This window comes from Giraffa tippelskirchi, chromosome 10 (assembly GCF_054371585.1).
Source record: "Giraffa tippelskirchi isolate mGirTip1 chromosome 10, T2T-mGirTip1v1.2.pri, whole genome shotgun sequence".
Classification (NCBI taxonomy): Eukaryota; Metazoa; Chordata; class Mammalia; order Artiodactyla; family Giraffidae; genus Giraffa; species Giraffa tippelskirchi.
The window spans coordinates 67,901,981-67,921,222 of NC_137284.1; the positions used below are offsets into that span (position 1 = coordinate 67,901,981).

Here is a 19,242-nt window from a genome sequence, read left to right on the forward strand (position 1 = left end):
ATGTACTGAAATTAGTATTAGTAATGAAATTATTTGGCTTCCCTGGTGACCCAATGGTAAAGAATTTGCCTGCAGTGTAGGAGACAAGGAGATGCAGGTTTGATCCCTGGGTTCAGAAGATCCTCTGGAGGAGAAAATGGCAACCTACTCCAGTAGTCTTGCCTGGAAAATCTCATGGACAGAGGACCCCAGTGGGCTATATAGTCCATGGGGTTGCAAAAGAGTTGGACATGACTGAGTAACTAAACCACAATGAAATTACTTATTATTTTATTGAATAAGTATTGAGTTTCCACAATGGGCTGCATAGTTCAGTGCTGTGCTAGACTGATTATAGCTCTGGTAACATGCTGTCTTCCAATAGGTAATATCTGCCATAGGAATATTCCCCACAAATCCAGGCTCATGTCATAGGGACAGAGTCTCTATAAAAATGTTCAAGGACATTGACTGTTTAATAGTAAATTTTCTTTATTTTATATAGCTAATATTTTCAATGACTTTCAAGTTATCTCTTGCTCTCGTGGCTGGTTGGAGACATTTGGGGTGATTTTCTTGCAGCAGTACTTGAAGCTGATTCCCTCTTATGTTGTGGAACTTTCCTACCACTCCCACAGATATCCTAGTAGGATTCAAGCTCTGAATTCCTAAGTATTTTAGAGCAAACACCCACATGACCTGTGTTTATATTACTAACCTTTAACCAGTTGGTAAAAGTTTCTAAAAGGTGATAAGATCTTGCAATTACCTTGGGGACTTTATTTTTGGGGTGTGTCACAGTCAACCAAGAAGAATGGAATCAAAACCTCTGTCGTAATATTTTAATAGCAGTTATTGAGCTAATTATTTCATGACCACTTTCTGCTTTAGTGGGCACAAAGGGGAGCCAGTGCTGTTACTTCGTGTGTGTTATGACCCAGGTATGAAGAAGATAGGTTGAACATCTAAAGCTGTCATTCAGCTAAAGCCACGTGGCCAACGCTAAGGTTATGGGTATAACCTAAATCCTGTATCTTGATTGTTTTTGAGGGAGGTGAGCTTTTTTCTGGATAAACAATCACTAGTCTTAAGGTGATGTGGCATATACCTTAGTAACATTTGGTGTGATAGGATTTTAGACTGTAGTAAATATTCCCTAGGGGCTTCCCTGGTGGCTCAGCAGTAAAGAACCTGTCTGCCAGTGCAGGGATGAGGGTTGGATCCCTGGGTCGGGAAGATCTCCTGGAGAAGGAAATGGCATCCCACTCCAAGATTTCTTGCTTGGGAAATCCCATGGACAGAAAAGGCTGGCAGGCTATAGTCCATGGGGTCACAAAAGAGTCGGACACGATTGAGTGATTGAACAACAACGACAGAATATTCCCTAGATATGACAGTGTAATCTTTTCAACCTAAAGCATGAAATTGTAAAATTATTAATTTAATCACCTTGGAAGTTAACAAAATTATAATTTTAGAGGATGATTTGGATAAGTTGTCTTATATTTAGTGTATTTTCAGTAAATAATGAGACATGGCTAGATTTCAGCAATTTGGAATTTACCGAATAATTGGAAAAAGGCTTTTGAAATATATATTTTAATGTTGCTGAATTTATAAATCCTTACTCTCCCACTATTTTTAAAGATATGAGGAATTTGTAGAAATTAATAACATCACAGCTTAATATTGCAACAGAACATCAGTAACCCGAGAATGTGAGTGATAATGAAAAAAAGCCCATATTCTCAAAGTTTGGGATCAGAAATTAACTCTTTTAGAAGTGTATATCAGAGCCAGCCACTAGTGGAGAATTAGGTTGCAGAGGAAGAGGAATCTGTGGTGAGGTTTTTTTTTTTTTCCCTTGTTGGTTATCCATTTTATTTATTTTTTAAAATTTATTTATTTTAAATTGAAGGATAATTGCTGTGGTGGTTTTTTAATCATGATGTTCTGCATGTTCTCTTCCCTTGTTAACTTATTTGGTCAGTCATGCAGTGTTGCCCTACTGCCGTGCTATTTATGATCTATCCTGCCCTCTCTCATAGTCATCCGCTTCAAGAAAGCAGCCTACACTTCCTCATTGACCAGACGTGGCCTTCAACCCACGTCTTCTGACTTTCACTCCCACCGTTTCTTTGAAACTGTGCTTCCTGTGAGCATCAGTGCTTTCTGCTAAATCCAGTGAACTCGTCTCTTCTATTTGCCTCCTGCACTGCAGTTGACACTGCGTTGTTGTCATTAAAGCACATCAGATTATCCCACCCACCCTCTCCCCCATCCCAGAGGAATACATGGAATGTTATGGCCTGGGATGGGGACAGGGTTGAGAATGAAAGTGTGAGTCTGGTTTGCAGTCTTCAGCCTCCCTCCTCTCTAACCTTCATAGAGGCATTGACATTTCTCTGAATCTCAAGTGCTGGGCTTTGATCTCTATACTAAGGCATTTTCTGGAAAGTATCCTCACTTTGGTCTTTAGAGATGCCAACATCTCCACAGCAAGACCCTTCCTGGTTCTGTCAGCCACAACTGTACCCAGCCTTAGGCGTTCTGCTTAGTTTTTCCCATGCCACATAAAAGTTTCAGGAACAGTGTACCCAAGTTGTTGCCAATACCTGTTAGTCCAACTGCCTGGACACTGTCCAGAGTTGTTTCTGCTCTCATGCTCAGCCTCATGGATAAATGTATGACAAACATGTAGGACAAGAAGTTTACCAAGCTCTTCTCAAAGATTCGTGGCACCTGGTCATGTTTCCTAACTGGCTTGTAATGACCTACTCTTTTTGGACCAGACAAACTAGTCTTACACCATTTCACACTGCTGCCCTCTCGGTGGATCCTGCAGTGCACTCTAGTCCCGAAGGCCAAGACCGTGATTCTTGATATACAGATTTGACTTTCTAGACCACATCCTCACTCCTCCCCTGCAAAACCCTTAACTCTGGCAAAATCAAGTTTCCTTTAAATTAAAATTTTGTTGGCTTTCAGACTTTTGTCTCTACTGTGACTTAAGGAGGCTAACTTTAAAACTGAAAACTGAGCAGAATCTTCTTTGTTCTGGATCCGTTTTTCCTTACTCCAAAGTACTCCACTAGATCTGCTGGGGAGAGCCTTCAGGCAACAAGAAGAGAAATGGGAAAGATCAACCTAATTTTACATCTGTAGAATTTACTCTGCAGTAAAAGTACGGACGAATGGCATTTAGTGTGTTCTTAGTAAGTGTTGGGTGTTTGGAGTATACAGATGAAAACCAGATAGCCTTTGACCTCACGGTGCTGTGAAGTGGTGAGAGACATAAACACATACACAAGTCAGAGTATGATCAGGTAGAATGTTAGATGCACTGGAATAGAGCTACACGCATGCTGTCCCTGGAGAATGGATGAGGGCACTAAGAAAGATGGCTCTCAAGGTGTTGCTGCTGCTGCTGCTAAGTCGCTTCAGTCGTGTCCGACTCTTAGCGACCCCATGGACTGTAGCCTACCAGGCTCCTCCGTCCATGGGATTTTCCAGGCAAGAGTACTGGAGTGGGGTGCCATTGTCTTCTCCGCTCAAGGTGTTAGGAATTACATTTTAATTCTCAATCATGGCTTCACACTGGAATCATTTAGAAGAGGTTTTAAGAGTACTGATACTTGTAATTTGATTCCTAGAATTCTGATTTTAAGGTTTTGGAATGGGCCTTTGGTATACGTTCTTTTTTTTTTAACTTTTAACTTTTAACTTTTTGTGGCTGTGCCACATGTCACATGGAATTTTAGTTCCTTGACCAGTGATGAAACCCGTGTCTCTGCATTGGAAGTGGGGAGTCTTAACCACTGGACTGCCAAGGAAGTCCTGATGTAGATTCTTTTTAAGCCCCACCCGCAGGTTCTTGAACATTCCCATTTCAATATGGGAAATGTCTAAAGGTGCTGGGCAGTTCACAGTCATATGTCTAAAGAACAAATAAGTCAGTTAAAAATAGTTGAGTCACCTACTTATGTGGGTGGCGGAAATTATTGTAATAAGATGTGACTATAAGACTTCCTTGATTTGCTAGGTAATTTGAGTAGAACATAACCTCACCTTGTCTTCTTATGAAAAGTTTGCTCAAAAAGCTGTCACTTGGTCCCGATAAGTGACATCGCTGCTGCAGCCATGCTAGAGTCATTTCCCCTTTTCCCTGTCCTCCAATACCATCCAAAGGCATGGTTGACCATCCCTGTAGACTTTAATCTTATAAATATCCCCCCATTCTTCTCTGCTTCTCGTCAGCACTGCTCTGTCTTACCTCACATGCAATTCCTCCTTTCTGGTCGCCCAGCATTCTGTGACCATCCACACCCTCTGCATCCATCTTCTATCCTTCAGTCAGAGATGCTTTTAAAAACACATATGCATGTCACTGAAGGATATTGAGGTAGCTTGACTTTAACAACAAAATAGAATATAAATAAACATTTGTTTATCCAAAAACTAAAAATCATGTGTTAAAGTTAAAAAAATAGAGATTCTTGGAAATATTGTGCAAGTTAGTATCTTTTTTAAAACAGTGCTTAAAGACTCTTCAGCCTAGAGGGGTAACTGAATGAACTTCCATATTTGGCTAACTAGATCTAAAGAAAACTAGGGCTTCCGTGGTAGCTCAGTGGTAAAGAACCTGCGTGCAATGGTTCTTTGGGTAGGAAAGATCCCCTGGAGATGGAAATGGCAACTTTCTCCAGTATTCTTGCCTGGGAAAATTCCATGGACAGAGGAGCCTAGCAGGCTACAGTCCATGGGGTCACAAAGGAGCCAGACATGACTTAGTGACTAAACAACGACAAAGGGAAAACTAAGCACTGGAAACATAAAACCGATAGAAGCAAGGAGAGTAAGAGGTCTGTTCCTCCCACTCCCAGCTTTTATAAACTTTTAGATGTATTTAGAATAAATAGCTTGGAAAAAGGAGCAAGTCCATGCTGAGTTCTTTGCCCATGTTATGAGTCATCATTATTGGAGGGTTCCTTTAAACTCAGCTTCTGAAATCTTGCCTCCCTTCGAGGGCGTCATTAACCATTGTTTTATTTTTGCTCTTATTTCCTGTCCCCAAATGAGGTCTGGCTACACTTCGATGTTTGACTTGTTAGCTCTGACCATGTAGTTTAGAAGAAATTTTAGAAACCTCTGGTCTGACCCCAGTGTGGCTGTTTCTATGAATACCACTCACTTACTTTTATTTCTTGTTACTGGTGGTCCAAAGTAATTGCCAGTAACAGAGTATCTTTACTCCCTCATTTCTTCCTTTTCCAACTATCCAGAATAATTTTACTTTCCTTAAATAGTTTGTACATTAAGAGTTAATTATGACTTCTCAAGCTCCTACTAGAGGGTGTTCACGAGCAATACATACATCAGCAAATTTCAGCCAAAATTTAAGTGGACTTCAGTCTGAATTGAATGGATATTTCCATATTTACCGGGAGTTTTTATGTCCTTTCCCCTCAAAAATGTAACATTTAGTGTTGAGTTTTTAAATTCCTTAGGACCTTAGAAGGTAAAATAATTACCTCTGAAACTGTATTTGCTTTACAATTTTCAGTGTCCAGTACACTTAAATCAGATTTACAAAAAGTTTATCTAACTCCCATTCAAGTGATATAATCAAAACAATTTAAATTAGAATGAAAACTTTTTCTGTTTTAAGAATACACATCAACCTATCACATCAGTTATATTTTTTAGCTCTGTGCAGAATTTCTTGTTTTTTTAGCCCTTGCTGTCTTAAAAAAAGGTTAAGTTGAATTATAGGGGAGTTTTTGAAGCATGGGGCCAATTGAGTACAAGGTTTCCTCGTTTGCAGAGTAGTGAAGTAGTCTTAACCAACTGCCTCTAAATAGGGTGAGTGTTGGGCTAGTGAAGCTTATTAATAGTACTGTACACATGCATTTCATCACTGTAGCACTCTGTTAAAATGAGATGTCTTAACCACATCACCTACATGTGGCAGAATATGAATTGCTCAAATTGAATTGCTCACATTCTGTTTAAAATTTAAAGTATGTTTTAATGCCCATAATTGAATAAACTATGTTTGTATAAAAAACAGTGTTGAATGAAAAGGGTTTTTTACTAACTTTGAAATTTTTTTATTTTATTTTTTAATTAACTTTTTAAACAGTTCTGGCTTTTAGCAATTTATTAATTTTTTTTTAAATTATTTATTTATTTGACTGCACCAGGTATTCGTTGAAGCATATGGGATCTAGTTCCCTGACCAGGGATTGAACCCAGGGCCCCTGCATTGGGAGCACAGAGTCTTAGCCACTGGACCACCAGGGAAGTCCCACTTTTAGCAATTTAAAGTCCACACTTTATTGCATTTCTTGTCTGAGTTAATCAATGAAAATTAAATCTAGTAAATAAGCTATGTTACTTCTAGAAATACCACAAACAAAGGTGAAAATAATAAAAGAGTGAGCATAACACATAACATCCATTTTCATGCTCAAGAAATGTTTTGGCAATGCCTTCTTTGATGATTTAGTCTTCTTTGAGTTAAAAGGAAAACTTCACTCTTAAAAGTTTTATTTTTATGAGTTTTTCCTAGATATATTTTTGCTATTTTAAAGGTTGAAACTGGTCTCTAAGCAATGGTGAGGAATATTTTCTAAAACTAAATTTATCTGTGAATTGATACTGCACATAAAAAACTCTCAAAGTAATATCACAGAAAATATTTTGGGGTCCAAGGAATATTGTAAAATTCTATGTTAAATAATAATATTTATAAAATTATCATTAACTATAATTCATTTTTAAACATATTTTACCAGGCTTCCTTAATGCTTTACAAACACTAATAAAACCTCAGTTCAGTCGCTCAGTCGTGTCCGACTCTTGGTGACCCCATGGACTGCAGCACGCCAGGCTTCCCTGTCCATCACCAACTCCTCAAACTCATGTCCATCGAGTCGGTGATGCCATCCAACCATCTCATCCTCTGTCGTCCCCTTCTCCTACCTTCAATCTTTCCCAGCATCAGGATCTTTTCCAGTGAGTCAGTTCTTTGCATCAGGTGGCCAAAGTATTGGGGCTTCAGTTTCAGCATAAGTCCTTCCAATGAATATGCAGGACTGATTTCTTTTAGGGTTGACTGGTTTGATTTCCTTACAGTTAGTGTGATTTTATATAATCTCTTTGAAGTAGATAAGAGGTTATTTATAAAACTAAAGTAGGGAGAATATAAACATCTATTGGATGAATATAAAAATACAAAGCAAATCAGTGATGAAAGTGACTAACAGTCTGAGAAATCTTGAGAGCTAACTTCTTATCCACTTCTTATATTTCACTGTAATGTAAATATTAGAAGTTTGTCCTCTCAGATCTACGAAGAAACAAATCAATTGCAAAATATCACGGAAATTCATAGAAAAGGTACCTAAGCTAAGAGCCTAAGCGTACTGGCAGAGTAGCCTGCTTTGCTTCATGGAGTAATTAGAAGTGATAGATTCCCTGCAACACCTGCCAGGTGCAGTGTGCTCCTGGAGACCAGCAGATATTCCAGCCCTGGTTTAATGCTTAGAATTATCAGGGGAGTGTCAGTAAATGCAGTTGCCTAAACACACCTGAGAGTCCCTAAAGGGTAGGCTCAGGTATCTATCGGAGAAGGCAATGGCACCCCACTCCAGTACTCTTGCCTGGACAATTCCATGGACGGAGGAACCTGGTGGGCTGCAGTCCATGGGGTCGCTAGGAGTCGGACACGACTGAGCGACGTCACTTTCACTTCTCACTTTCATGCATTGGAGAAGGAAATGGCAACCCACTCCAGTGTTCTTGCCTGGAGAATCCCGGGGACGGCGGAGCCTGGTGGGCTGCCATCTATGGGGTCACACAGATTCGGACACGACTGAAGCGACTTAGCAGCAGCAGCGGGTATCCATATTTTAAAAGAAAAAAAATCACCATCCTACTCCAACATCTGATTTTAATGCTCAGTGATTAGGTGTTGGCTGATCATTGGGAACCATTTGTTTTCACTGTTTGTAATTGCTAACGTGGACCTGGTATTCAAATCGCCTCTAAATGTGAGTCTCATATTCAGAAGCCCAGATGTAGAAAACAGAAAAAAAAATAAAACCCAACAAAACAGAAGAAAAAAAACCCCACTCCCTTAACCATGTTGAATAACTAGATCAGATTCTGAAATGAAAGGAGTTGCAAGGCACAGTCCCTTTTTCTTTTACTTCTTAAGAAGGTGTGAATTCCTAAGAGTTATATTTTATTCTTGAAAAGGAAAGTGGAGCAGATGAATAAGGAACATGGGAGAGGGGGGTGCAGCTTAAGCGGTTAGAGAAACTGTTATTGGCCTGTGTGCTTTGAAGTTGCACCCCCACGGAGAGGGAGCCTGCCCAATTTTAGGCAATAGTAAGCTGTCTTTGAATGAAGAAACAACTCTGGACTGTATCAGAGAAAAGAGACTGTTTCAATGATTTTGGGGGTGCTGTTTTATTTTGCTGTTATTAATTTATTCCTTCTTTTGAAAGGTTACAAACGTAAAGTCACATAGTAAATGGCTGCTAAAGTCTGTCTCCTTTACACTTAACCACAGTGTAGCCTCCTCTCCAGATTGACTAGATAAGTATCTATGGAAACGTTTTGAAAACCAACGATAGTGCAAACATATTACTAGCCTTAGTTATCTACACATCAGTCTCTCCTTGCTAGTTTTCACTCATTCATCTCTATTCCCAACATCTAGCTCTTAATAAACACTTAATAACTGAGTGACATTATTTAAAAAAAAGGAAAAAACCACTGACGAGTAAAAACTGAAGGCTTTCTTTCTGCAAATATGTGCCCCTCCCCGTGAGATACTGTGTAGCTTTAAAAATCTTTTTCCTGCAAAGGCAGAAACAGAGCTTATATTTTTGTATCTAATTAAATGGAACTGTATTATTGTGTGGTTTTATTTAAGTCTTTATCATGTACTTGGATATTTTCAACATCAGTATTTAAACATTATCCTTAATTTCTAACCACTGAAGGATAGTCTGTAGTATCCACATAATGACATTTTTATAGTGATTTCCCTATTGAATGGGCATTTGGTTTGGTTTTGTTTCTTTGTTTTTGCATCTGGTGTCTGAATACTTCTGTAAAATAGATTCCTAGAAATGGTCCTGAAAAGCACATGTAATTTTTTGATGTGACGCCAAACTACCCTTGAAAAGAGCCTGTCTCAGTATATGTCACCCAAATAGTGTGTGATAATACCTACTCCCACATCCCACCAGCCTGGGTACCATTAAACTTCTTTCTTGTGTTAAATCACATTTGATGGAGAAAATGACATTTGTTGTTACTTTACATTTGCTAATGTATACTTTCTGAATGCTGTACCTAAGTCCAAAATATATACTGTAATATAAATGGCAAGTAATGTATTTAATTTACTATTTATCAAACTGCTGTTCTGTTTCTATTTTTTTAAATTTCTGTTTAAGTATAATTTTTATGTATAAGTATTTTTTCTATATATCAAAAGTTATATGACTGTTATCCTATTGTTGAGCATTTAATGTCTTTTCAGTGCCTCACAAAAATCTCAGCTGTGAAAACCCCTGTACATGTGTTTTTTTCTCTTCTTTATGAATAATTTATTACAATAAATTCCAGTTAGTGATATTACTGGGTCAAAGGTTTAACTTTTTATGACTTGGTACAGATTGTTAAATTGCTTTACAAAAGTGATATATCATTTTTTATGATCAGCAAGATCATTTTACTACTGTAATAGATTCTTGACTAACTTTCTGAATAATGTTTGATTTATTATTCTAAATTTAAATAACTTGTATAAGTTTACTTTCATAAATTGTACTTTGTGGATTATATACACAGAGAATGCTGAGATATGTATTTAGATTTGCCATGTTTAAAAATGCTCACTTTATAATGCTAACTGAAAGCAACAGGATACACAATGAGGTATAAATTAAATATATCAAATTATATATACCTCAGCAATGGGTAACTTTATTTTTTATGCCGTTTTGTTTTTTCCTAATTAATCACAGTGTATATTATAGCAGGGCTGAATGTCTGTCACATATTCTTGGGGTCAAAAGATCTGTCTCTTTCTTTTAGGAAATTTACCAGTGGTGTGGATCCTCTTGCAACAAGTATGAGCGTCTGAAGGCCAGCCAGGTTGCCATTGGCATTCGGGACAATGAAAGGAAAGGAAGATCTCAGCTAATTGTGGTGGAAGAAGGAAGTGAACCATCAGGGCTTACACAGGTATTATGAGCTGTGTAGGTTTTTAAAAACTTGCCACTCTGAGCTGTATGTGTGAGCGTGTGTGTTAGATTTAATAACATCTCTGATAGGCTAAGATTAGGTAAGAGAATGTATCAGAGTTTTCTAAGTCATGGGACTAGGAGAATAGAGTATCACGACTGTTTTTTCCCACTGTTGGAATGACTATCAAAGGAAGCCTTGTTCCCTATCTTCTGTGATATTCAAGGACTGATAGGTGGGCAACATCTTGAGATTGACTGTAAGAAAATATTTTGTAAGAAAAACAATAGTTTATTTATTTGAGCTTCTCAACTTTTTTTAATGTAGTGATTTTTTTCCATTTTAAAATTAATTATTTCATTAAAAGAATGAAATAAAGTCGTATACCAGGAGATTAAATACGCCAATATTTTAAATATTTCAATCATTTTAAACTAAGAATTATAGTATAGGCAAGGCACTTATAATTTTAGTATAGTTATTAAATTAACATGAATTGTCTGTATGGCTCTTTATATCTCTGTCATTTACTTAATCAGTATACCACTCCTGAACATTTATTTGTGAATGGTTTTTTCCTTTTAAGAAAACTCCAGTGAGTACCTGAGTCTATATATTGTATATATTCCCTTAAATAAGATTATCAGTCAAAGGATATAATCATATTCAACTCTTTATAAATACATGTTGGTAAATTGATTCCCATTCATTTACTTAACAGATATTTATTGATTTCCTATATGAGCTAGGCCCTAAATGTTTGTACCAATTGCTGCTTCCTTGCATAAGTACTGTGTTCCTTCATGACTTTACAGAGCCCTGTCAGCATTTCCTATCATAGTACCTTTTTGAATTTTCTCACTTTTCTCTTTGAGTTTTCATTTCTCTAATTTCCTAGGATATTACACATTTTCCCCCAAAGATTTTAGCCATTTGCATTTAAATTTTTCTAAAGACAGTTTTATAAACATATATTTTTAATATTTTTTATTTAGAGCAATATAATGCTTTAGAATTACTTGATCCGATGCTAGGCTACATAATCCAGTAAACAAAAATTATATAATGGAATCATTTTATTGAAACTTTTTTACTGTAATAACCACTAAACACAAATTTTCACGTTAATGTTTTGGAAATAATTTGAATTCAATGGGAAGACGATTTCGGTGTAATGCTAAGAGAAAGGATAGGCTGTAAAATTTTACGTGTAATATTATCTTAATATGAAAGTTTATATCATATAGCTGTATATTCATATATACATTTATATCTGGAAAGAAATATGCTGAAATATTGCCAATATTATCAATAATGTCTTTGACTCTGAGTATATGTCTTCTTATTATCTTTTCTTCATTTGTGTTTTCAAAATTTATTATAATGGATTCCTTTTATAATCAGAGAAAAAAGGCAATCTGAAAAAATAAAATTAGGAATGGCTTACCTGGGTTTTCAATAGTCAAAATTACATTACTAATAAATTAGACCTTGAAACTATTTAGAGCAAATTCTTGATCTTTTCATATTTTTTAAAGACCTCTCTTCTGGAAATGTAATCATCATTTAAGTTATCTAATTCTCATATTGAGGAGCAAAAACCTATAAATAAGATGTATTTCTAACTGATTGTAACCCCTTGTTTCAATAGCTATATTTTGATAGAAGTGGCCCCGGGAACACAATTGGTCCTTGCTGGGAGCTGGAGGGAGTGTTGCATTAACTGTCAGGCTAGCTTCTCCATGTCATCTTGGAAGTCCCTTAACCTCTCATTGTCTCTGGTTCCTCATTAGTAAAGTGAGGGTTAGACAAAGTGGCTTCTTGGGTCCCGTTAGGTTCCAGTGATCTGTGATTCCACTTGTTTAATTACCAGTCACTTGTAGTCTGTTCCAGAGAATGAAGCTGCTGAGGCTGAGGGCCTTAATTGTGCATATCTATTTTTGATGTCTTTGCTGGTTGGATTTCATTCAAAGTTCTGAGAAATAAAAGCTTAAGTATGACTGTATGATGCTGTTAAATTAAAATGAGAAAATGCTAACCTGAGGAAAAAATTTTGTAAAAATGTAACTGATGTAAAATATTAGAGATAGGAATAAGGGACATATTGTTTAATATAAAAATGCTTTGTCTGTGTTTTAGGGGATCTTTGTTTTCTAAAAAAACTCCTAGAAAATGCCTACTTTGTTTCTATTTAGTACATTCAATGTATACTGCATTATGATTGACAGTTCTCACAGCTGATCTGAACTGAATTTTCAGTGGAAGCCTTTTTTTGTTGTTAAAAAGCATTCAATGGGAAGTTTTGTTTTTAGAAGTGTTCTTTTGTAGCTTGATTACCTGGGTAGGTAGTTGTTTGATGAAGTAAGTATGCACTTAAGATAAACTAGTTTGACTTCTAGGCCTTCTTAATGTTGTACAATAGAATTCAGAAAGTTCATGAACTTGGTTGGGAAAAAAAAAATCACTGTTTCATTTTCACTAATCTCTTCATGAGAATTTTCTCCAGTTGTGAATGTAATCGATAAACCACAGTACCATGAGCAGAACCTGTGACTTTTCAGATCACACTATAGATATTGCAGACAACTTCAAAATATCATTTATGCTTATCACTATTTGGTAATTATGGCAGTTATTAGATTTGTTGGTCAATAATATTATGTAATGAGTATATGAAGGAGCTTATTTACTACTTTATCATGTTTGTTTTTTAACATATATTTTGATTTTTGATGGTTGTATCCTAATATAATTGGTTTTCATTGTAATAGTCAGTATTTTATTTTAAACATTTTAAAAATACATTCATTAGTAGGGGTTCACAGACTTGGCAAAAATGGTCCAAAGTGGTCCATAGCACAGGGACAAGAAAGGTTACCTTGTTTAAGATGATAGAATGCCACTTATTTTTTTCTGAGATTCTAATGCAACTGTTGACTTTGCTAGAGGATTCTAAAAAATCTTTCAGAATATCTTCTAAAATTGATCTTTTAAATGACTCATTTTTAATCAGAATTTTAAAAAGTTATTTCCAAGAATTTTGAAAGTCTATGTATGAAGGTTGGTAATGGCTTGAACTCAAGGACTTTTCAACCAATTAAATGGTGCAATTGTCATGACTCCATATGCAATGCTGAATTTTTGGAACATGTCTTTGTAACACATTCAAGTGATCAACACAGAAAATAATGAAAAGTAATTTTTCTGAGAGTCTTTTGAAAAACTGATGTTTATTTGGAGGTGGTTCAACTATCTATTGATCACAGTATTGTAATATTTTCACACTGTTTTCATATGGCTTATCTCTAGGATGATCATACATTTATCATCCTTCAAAACCAGACACACTGGAGAGTAACGGGGCGCTAACCAGGCAGGACACCGCATGCATTAACAAGAACTGTCTGGGGAAGCAGGATGTGTGGTCAGCCTCTAATCTGTATCTTCAGCACTTATAAAAGGCATATGCCTAAATAATGAAAGTAATACTATAAGCAGAACTAATTAAAGCCTGTAACTAGGGTCACATTTCCTCTGTGCTTGTTTTCTCCTCTTTGTAAGCATATTTACCATGACAAGCTGCATATAAATTATGTAAAGCTTTTTTTATTGGTCTTTTTTCTTTTCCTATTTAAAATAATCAGTGGATGTGAAGTGAAGTTACTCAGTCATGTCCGACTTTTTGTGATCCCATGGACTGTAGCCTACCAGGCTCCTCCATCCATGGGATTTTCCAGGCAATGGTACTGGAGTGGGTTGCCATCTGCTTCTCCAGGGGATCTTCCCGACCCAGGGGTAGAACCCGGGTCTCCCACATTGTAGACAGACGCTTTACCATCTGAGCCACCACGGAAGTCCTAGTGAATGTGAAGGAAAATCAAATATCTCACTAGCCCGAAGGTCTCAAACTTTCTTTGTTGGTTCTACTCATTCTCTAAACATTAGGAGGGAGGCTAAAAGTCCCTTGAGGAAGAATGGCGAAGATGAATAATTTATCAGTATGTTTTATAGACTTTCATTTTTAAAAAGACAGCATCTTGCTATCTACAGGGTAGATAGCAAAAAGAAGGAGCAAGTAGTTTGAAACAACAACAAAGCAACTAACCTGGAAAGAGTTTCTTTTTCCAGTGTAATTTAATGAACTTGTTTAGCCCATAATCACTGTACATGCTAGTGAAGGAATCCTGGCAGTAAAAATACTACAGGGAGATTATGAACAGATGCTGTGTTGTTGAACTGTTAGATTTCTTACTTCTATAAAAAACACTAAGGCTCCCTGGAAAGTCATATGTACAATAATTATTTTAAATTTTGGATTAAAAGAGAAAACTGGAAAGAAAAATTAGAATGTCATATGATATTTCAGTCAATCAGTGTTTATTGATCACCAGGTTGGTTCCCAATCAAGTTCAGAGGCTATATTTTATTGTCTGATTGAGAAGATAAGCATGCACTGAATGTAAAACATAGTCCAAGAGTAGGAACAGATTGTGAGGGTCCTCAAATGCTGGAAAGCATGGTCAGAGTGATACCACCAGAAGTTGAAAGATTTCTCATGATAAAACTTATGTATTTTATATTATTATTATTATAATTTTTCCCCCCTCCCACCTCCCTCCCCATCCCATCCCTCTGGGTCATCCCATTGCCCCAGCCCTGAGCATTTGTCTCATGCATCGAACATGGAATGGTGTTCTGTTTCACATATGATAATATACATGTTTCAATGCTATTCTCCCAGAACGTCCCACCCTCACCTTCTCCCTCAGAGTCCATAAGACTGTTCTATGCATCTGTGTCTCTTATTCTGTCTCGCATATAGGGTTATCGTTACCGTCTTTCAAATTCCATATATATGCATTAGTATACTGTATTGGTGTTTTTCTTTCTGTCTTACTTCACTCTGTGTAATGGGCTCCAGTTTCATCCATCTCAATAGAACCAATTCAAATGTATTTTTTTTAATGGCTGAGTAATATTCCATTGTGTATATGTACCACAGCTTCCTTATCCATTCGTCTGCTGATGGACGTCTAGGTTGCTTCCATGTCCTGGCTATTGTAAACAGTGCTGCGATGAACATTGGGGTACACGCGTCTCTTTCAATTCTGGTTTCCTCAGTGTGTACGCCCAGCAGTGGGATTGCTGGGTCATATGGCAGTTCTATTCCCAGTTTTTTAAGGAATCTCCACACTGTTTTCCATAGTGGCTGTACTAGTTTGCATTCCCACCAACAGTGTGAGAGGGTTCCCTTTTCTCCACACCCTCTCCAGCATTTATTGCTTGTAGACTTTTGGATAGCAGCCATTCTGACTGGTGTGAAATGGTACCTCATTGTGGTTTTGATTTGCATTTCTCTAATAATGAGTGACGTTGAGCATGTTTTCATGTGTTTGTTAGCCATCTGTATGTCTTCTTTGGAGAAATGTCTGTTTAGTTCTTTGGCCCATTTTTTAATTGGGTCGTTTATTTTTCTGGAATTCAGTGCAGGAGTTGCTTGTATATTTTTGATATTAATTGTTTGTCTGTTGCTTCATTTGCTATTATTTTCTCCCATTCTGAAGGCTGTCTTTTCACCTTGCTTATAGTTTCCTTTGTTGTGCAAAAGCTTTTAATTTTAATTAGGTCCCATTTGTTTATTTTTGCTTTTATTTCCAATATTCTGGGAGGTGGGTCATGGAGGATCCTGCTGTGATTTATGTCGGAGAGTATTTTGCCTACGTTTTCCTCTAGAAGTTTTATAGTTTCTGGTCTTACGTTTAGATCTTTAATCCATTTTGAGTTTATATATTATTATTTTTAAAAAGTTATTTTTTGAAGTATAGATGATTTACAATGTTGTGTTAATTTCTGCTGTACAGCAAAGTGATTCACTTATATATACATTTTTTTCATATTCTTTCCAATATCACAGGATATTGGATATAGTTCCCTGTGCTGTATACAGTAGGACCTTGTAGTTTATCCATTCTGTATATAGCAGTTTGCATCTGCTAATCCCAAACTCCCAATACATGCCTCCCAAACTTACGTATTTTAAGTTGCGTGACAATAGCATATAAGATAATCTCTAGAGGATCTCCCCATATAGTAATTATGTTCATCTTGTTATTATAAGTCATAATTGCTTGAAAATAAGAAGATTTATTCAGTCATTCTTTTGACAAGTTGATTAGATTTTTATGATGGATATTTATATTTACGATCTGAGTATCTTGTAAGTGAAATCTAGAGTTGGATTGTAGGTGTGTTTCTTAAATTATCCTTTAGAGATGTCTGTTTAGACAAAGAGTGAAATTTTAGTGGTATTTCCCCAAAGTACTTTGCCCAGTGAGATTTGTATCATAATTATGACGCTACACTAAATTCCTTGAGGGCAAGGTACTGCCTTATTATCTGTGTAACTTTCACAGCTCTAACTCATTGCTGGTTAATATGAAGATATTTAATACAATTAACTGCGAGGTTTGAGGTATTAGATAACCAATTACATTTGTCTTCCTGTTGCATAGAGGATAGTATTTCTTTAAAAACTTTCCTGTGTTTTAGATGATAGTGTTGGCGAAGATATGAAGAAAGCCATATGACTGATTAACTTTTAAAACTGACATCATTGATACAGGAGCAGTTAGTGTTTAGATAAGCATAATCTCTATATTCTGCTAGTCTTATTTCTATAAATCGATAGTTACAACTTATCTCCTGGAAAGTGATAGCCGAGTCTTGAGCTTATCTGCCTTCCCATGTATTAGGTAGATTGTATGTTCTCTAGGTGAGAATCCCTAGTACAGGAAGAAATAGATAGCTGATGTCTAAAACTGTTCTTTCTGTGAAAGTGCAGGTCCCCAGGAGCTACATTTGGGTCTTGCCGTTTGTAAAATCTTCCTTCCCAGGTCTAGTCACCTCCCCATTTAGTGTTCAGTAAAATTGGACACCATTTCTATTTTTGTTTTTTTAGGGTCCAAAACCCTCTCCTCTCATTCTCTAGCGCACATCGGTGCTGGCCACTAACCTCGACCGCTTTGCATGGCCGCTGTCAATAATCCTGGTGCTGCCTCTCCTGATGCCTATGTTAAAAGTAATACACTCCATGAACTCTAAGAAACTATAGAGATGTAGAGCTTTATTTTTGAAATCACCCTATATATTTGTTTATTTTTCTCTAATACTTTACATTAAAGGCTAGGGTACTAATGCTTCCCAAGGTTGTACAATTTGAATTTACAGAAAGTAAAAGCAGGAATGCTTTTGAATGTTTAATAATCTAAGCACTGGAATAGTCATACATTTTTATCACATAAAAGATGAAGAAAAAACAAGTTGGAATTTGCAAATTTACAATTCTGTTGACATTCCATGAAGCTTCTTTGTGGAAACATTTGCTTTCATAGCATAATCTTGAGTTTACTGGATTTATATGGGGTTATATTTTAATCTTTTAACTAAAATAATATTGTATATTTGAATCAAACTTGATCATTTTGAAAGTGATACTACAGAGAATAGGAGAAACTTTATTTTCTGGGGGTGATTTTTGATTAAATATATCAATCCCCACTTATCTTTGTAGAATAGTGTCAAATGAAGCAAAGAAGTACCACTAATAGAAATTGGGAGCTATTTTGAAAATCCCCTCATGACAATTTTGGAACGAGTATGTAGTATTTTTAAAGGGTCTGAAGATTTATAGGGAAATAATATAAATAAGAATAAAAATCACAGGTTTTTAGTGTCAGGGAATAAACATGGGTATTTTGAACTCCTTAAATGTAAAACACAAAGTTGTTTTGGGGGTTTGTAACACCCACACACACCCACACACGCATCACTCATTAAATTAGTTTCTGTTGCTCTCTTGTTCGTGTGCTCAGTCACTAAGTCATGTCCAGCTCTTTGTGACTCCATGGACTGGCGCTCGCCGGGCTCCTCTGTCCATGGGATTTCCCAGGAAAGAATACCAGAGTGGGTTGCCATTTCCTTCTCCAGGGGGTCTTCCTGACCCAAGGACTGAACCTGCATCTCCTGCAATGGCAGGCAGATTCTTTACTGTCTGAACCACCTGGGAAGCACCTCCCACCCTCTTAATTCCTTGTTAGTCACAACTTTATACTTTGCAAGGATGGAAATCTGAGTTGCGGAAGATATTAGTTTGGTCAGTAGGCACAGTAAACGTATTAACACTAAGAGACAACAGAAAACGTTGTGTTAGAGAAATGTACTTGTTAGAGAAGTACACTTCTCTTTGTGTGCTATCCAAGCAGCTTTAGCTTCCTTGTTTACCCCTCCTTTATTTTCCAGCCTCTTTAAGTTCTTGGGAAATTGAACAATACCTTACATACTTTGGAATTTCCTAGTCATGTCGCGTGGTGTCTGGCACACCAGAGAAGTTCACCAGAATTTGTTGCGTGATTGAAATAACATTGTTATGAGAGCCATGTGGTCCATTTATGGGTTTACCATTCAAAGATTTTTGAGGAAAGAGGATTCAAAATATTTGCCACTCTGTCTAGAGTAATCCTCACATTACATATTAAGTAGAGAGGAAGTATCAGAGGTACCAGCAAATAGAAATCTTTCCTTTTCTTCGCTGTATTGCAGTACACTTAAATTATCCCACATTTTGCTTTACAGTAAATGATACTTAGTACACACGCCAAATCAACAGAATTATAGTGACAAGTAGGGCATGCTGCAAGGTTATGCTTCTAAGAGCACTACAGTTGCTGTAGCTACTTGTATCTACCTAGCTTATTTTATGTGCCAGGCACTGTTCAAGGCACTGTTCATTTGTTATTTATTTTAATGAATATTTTTATTGGATATGTGCTCAGTTGTTTCAGTTGTATCCAAATCTTTGCGCCCCTATGGACTGCAGCCTGCCAAGCCCTTCTGTCCTTGGGATTCTCCAGGCAAGAATACTGGAGTGGGTTGCCATGCCCTCCTCCAGGGGATCTTTCTGACCCAGGGATCAAACCCAGGTCTCCAGGACTGCAGGCA

The 19,242-nt window shown here is 36.8% G+C and overlaps 1 protein-coding gene across 1 annotated transcript in view; it reads left to right on the top strand.

The window, feature by feature from the left end:
• SCIN (scinderin) overlaps positions 1-19,242 on the top strand; it is an 89,618-nt gene that overhangs the window by 16,054 nt on the left and 54,322 nt on the right. The window contains exon 4 of the mRNA XM_081535383.1: positions 10,096-10,245. Coding sequence (XP_081391509.1) covers positions 10,096-10,245 — 150 coding nt within the window. The remainder of the gene's footprint in view (positions 1-10,095; positions 10,246-19,242) is intronic.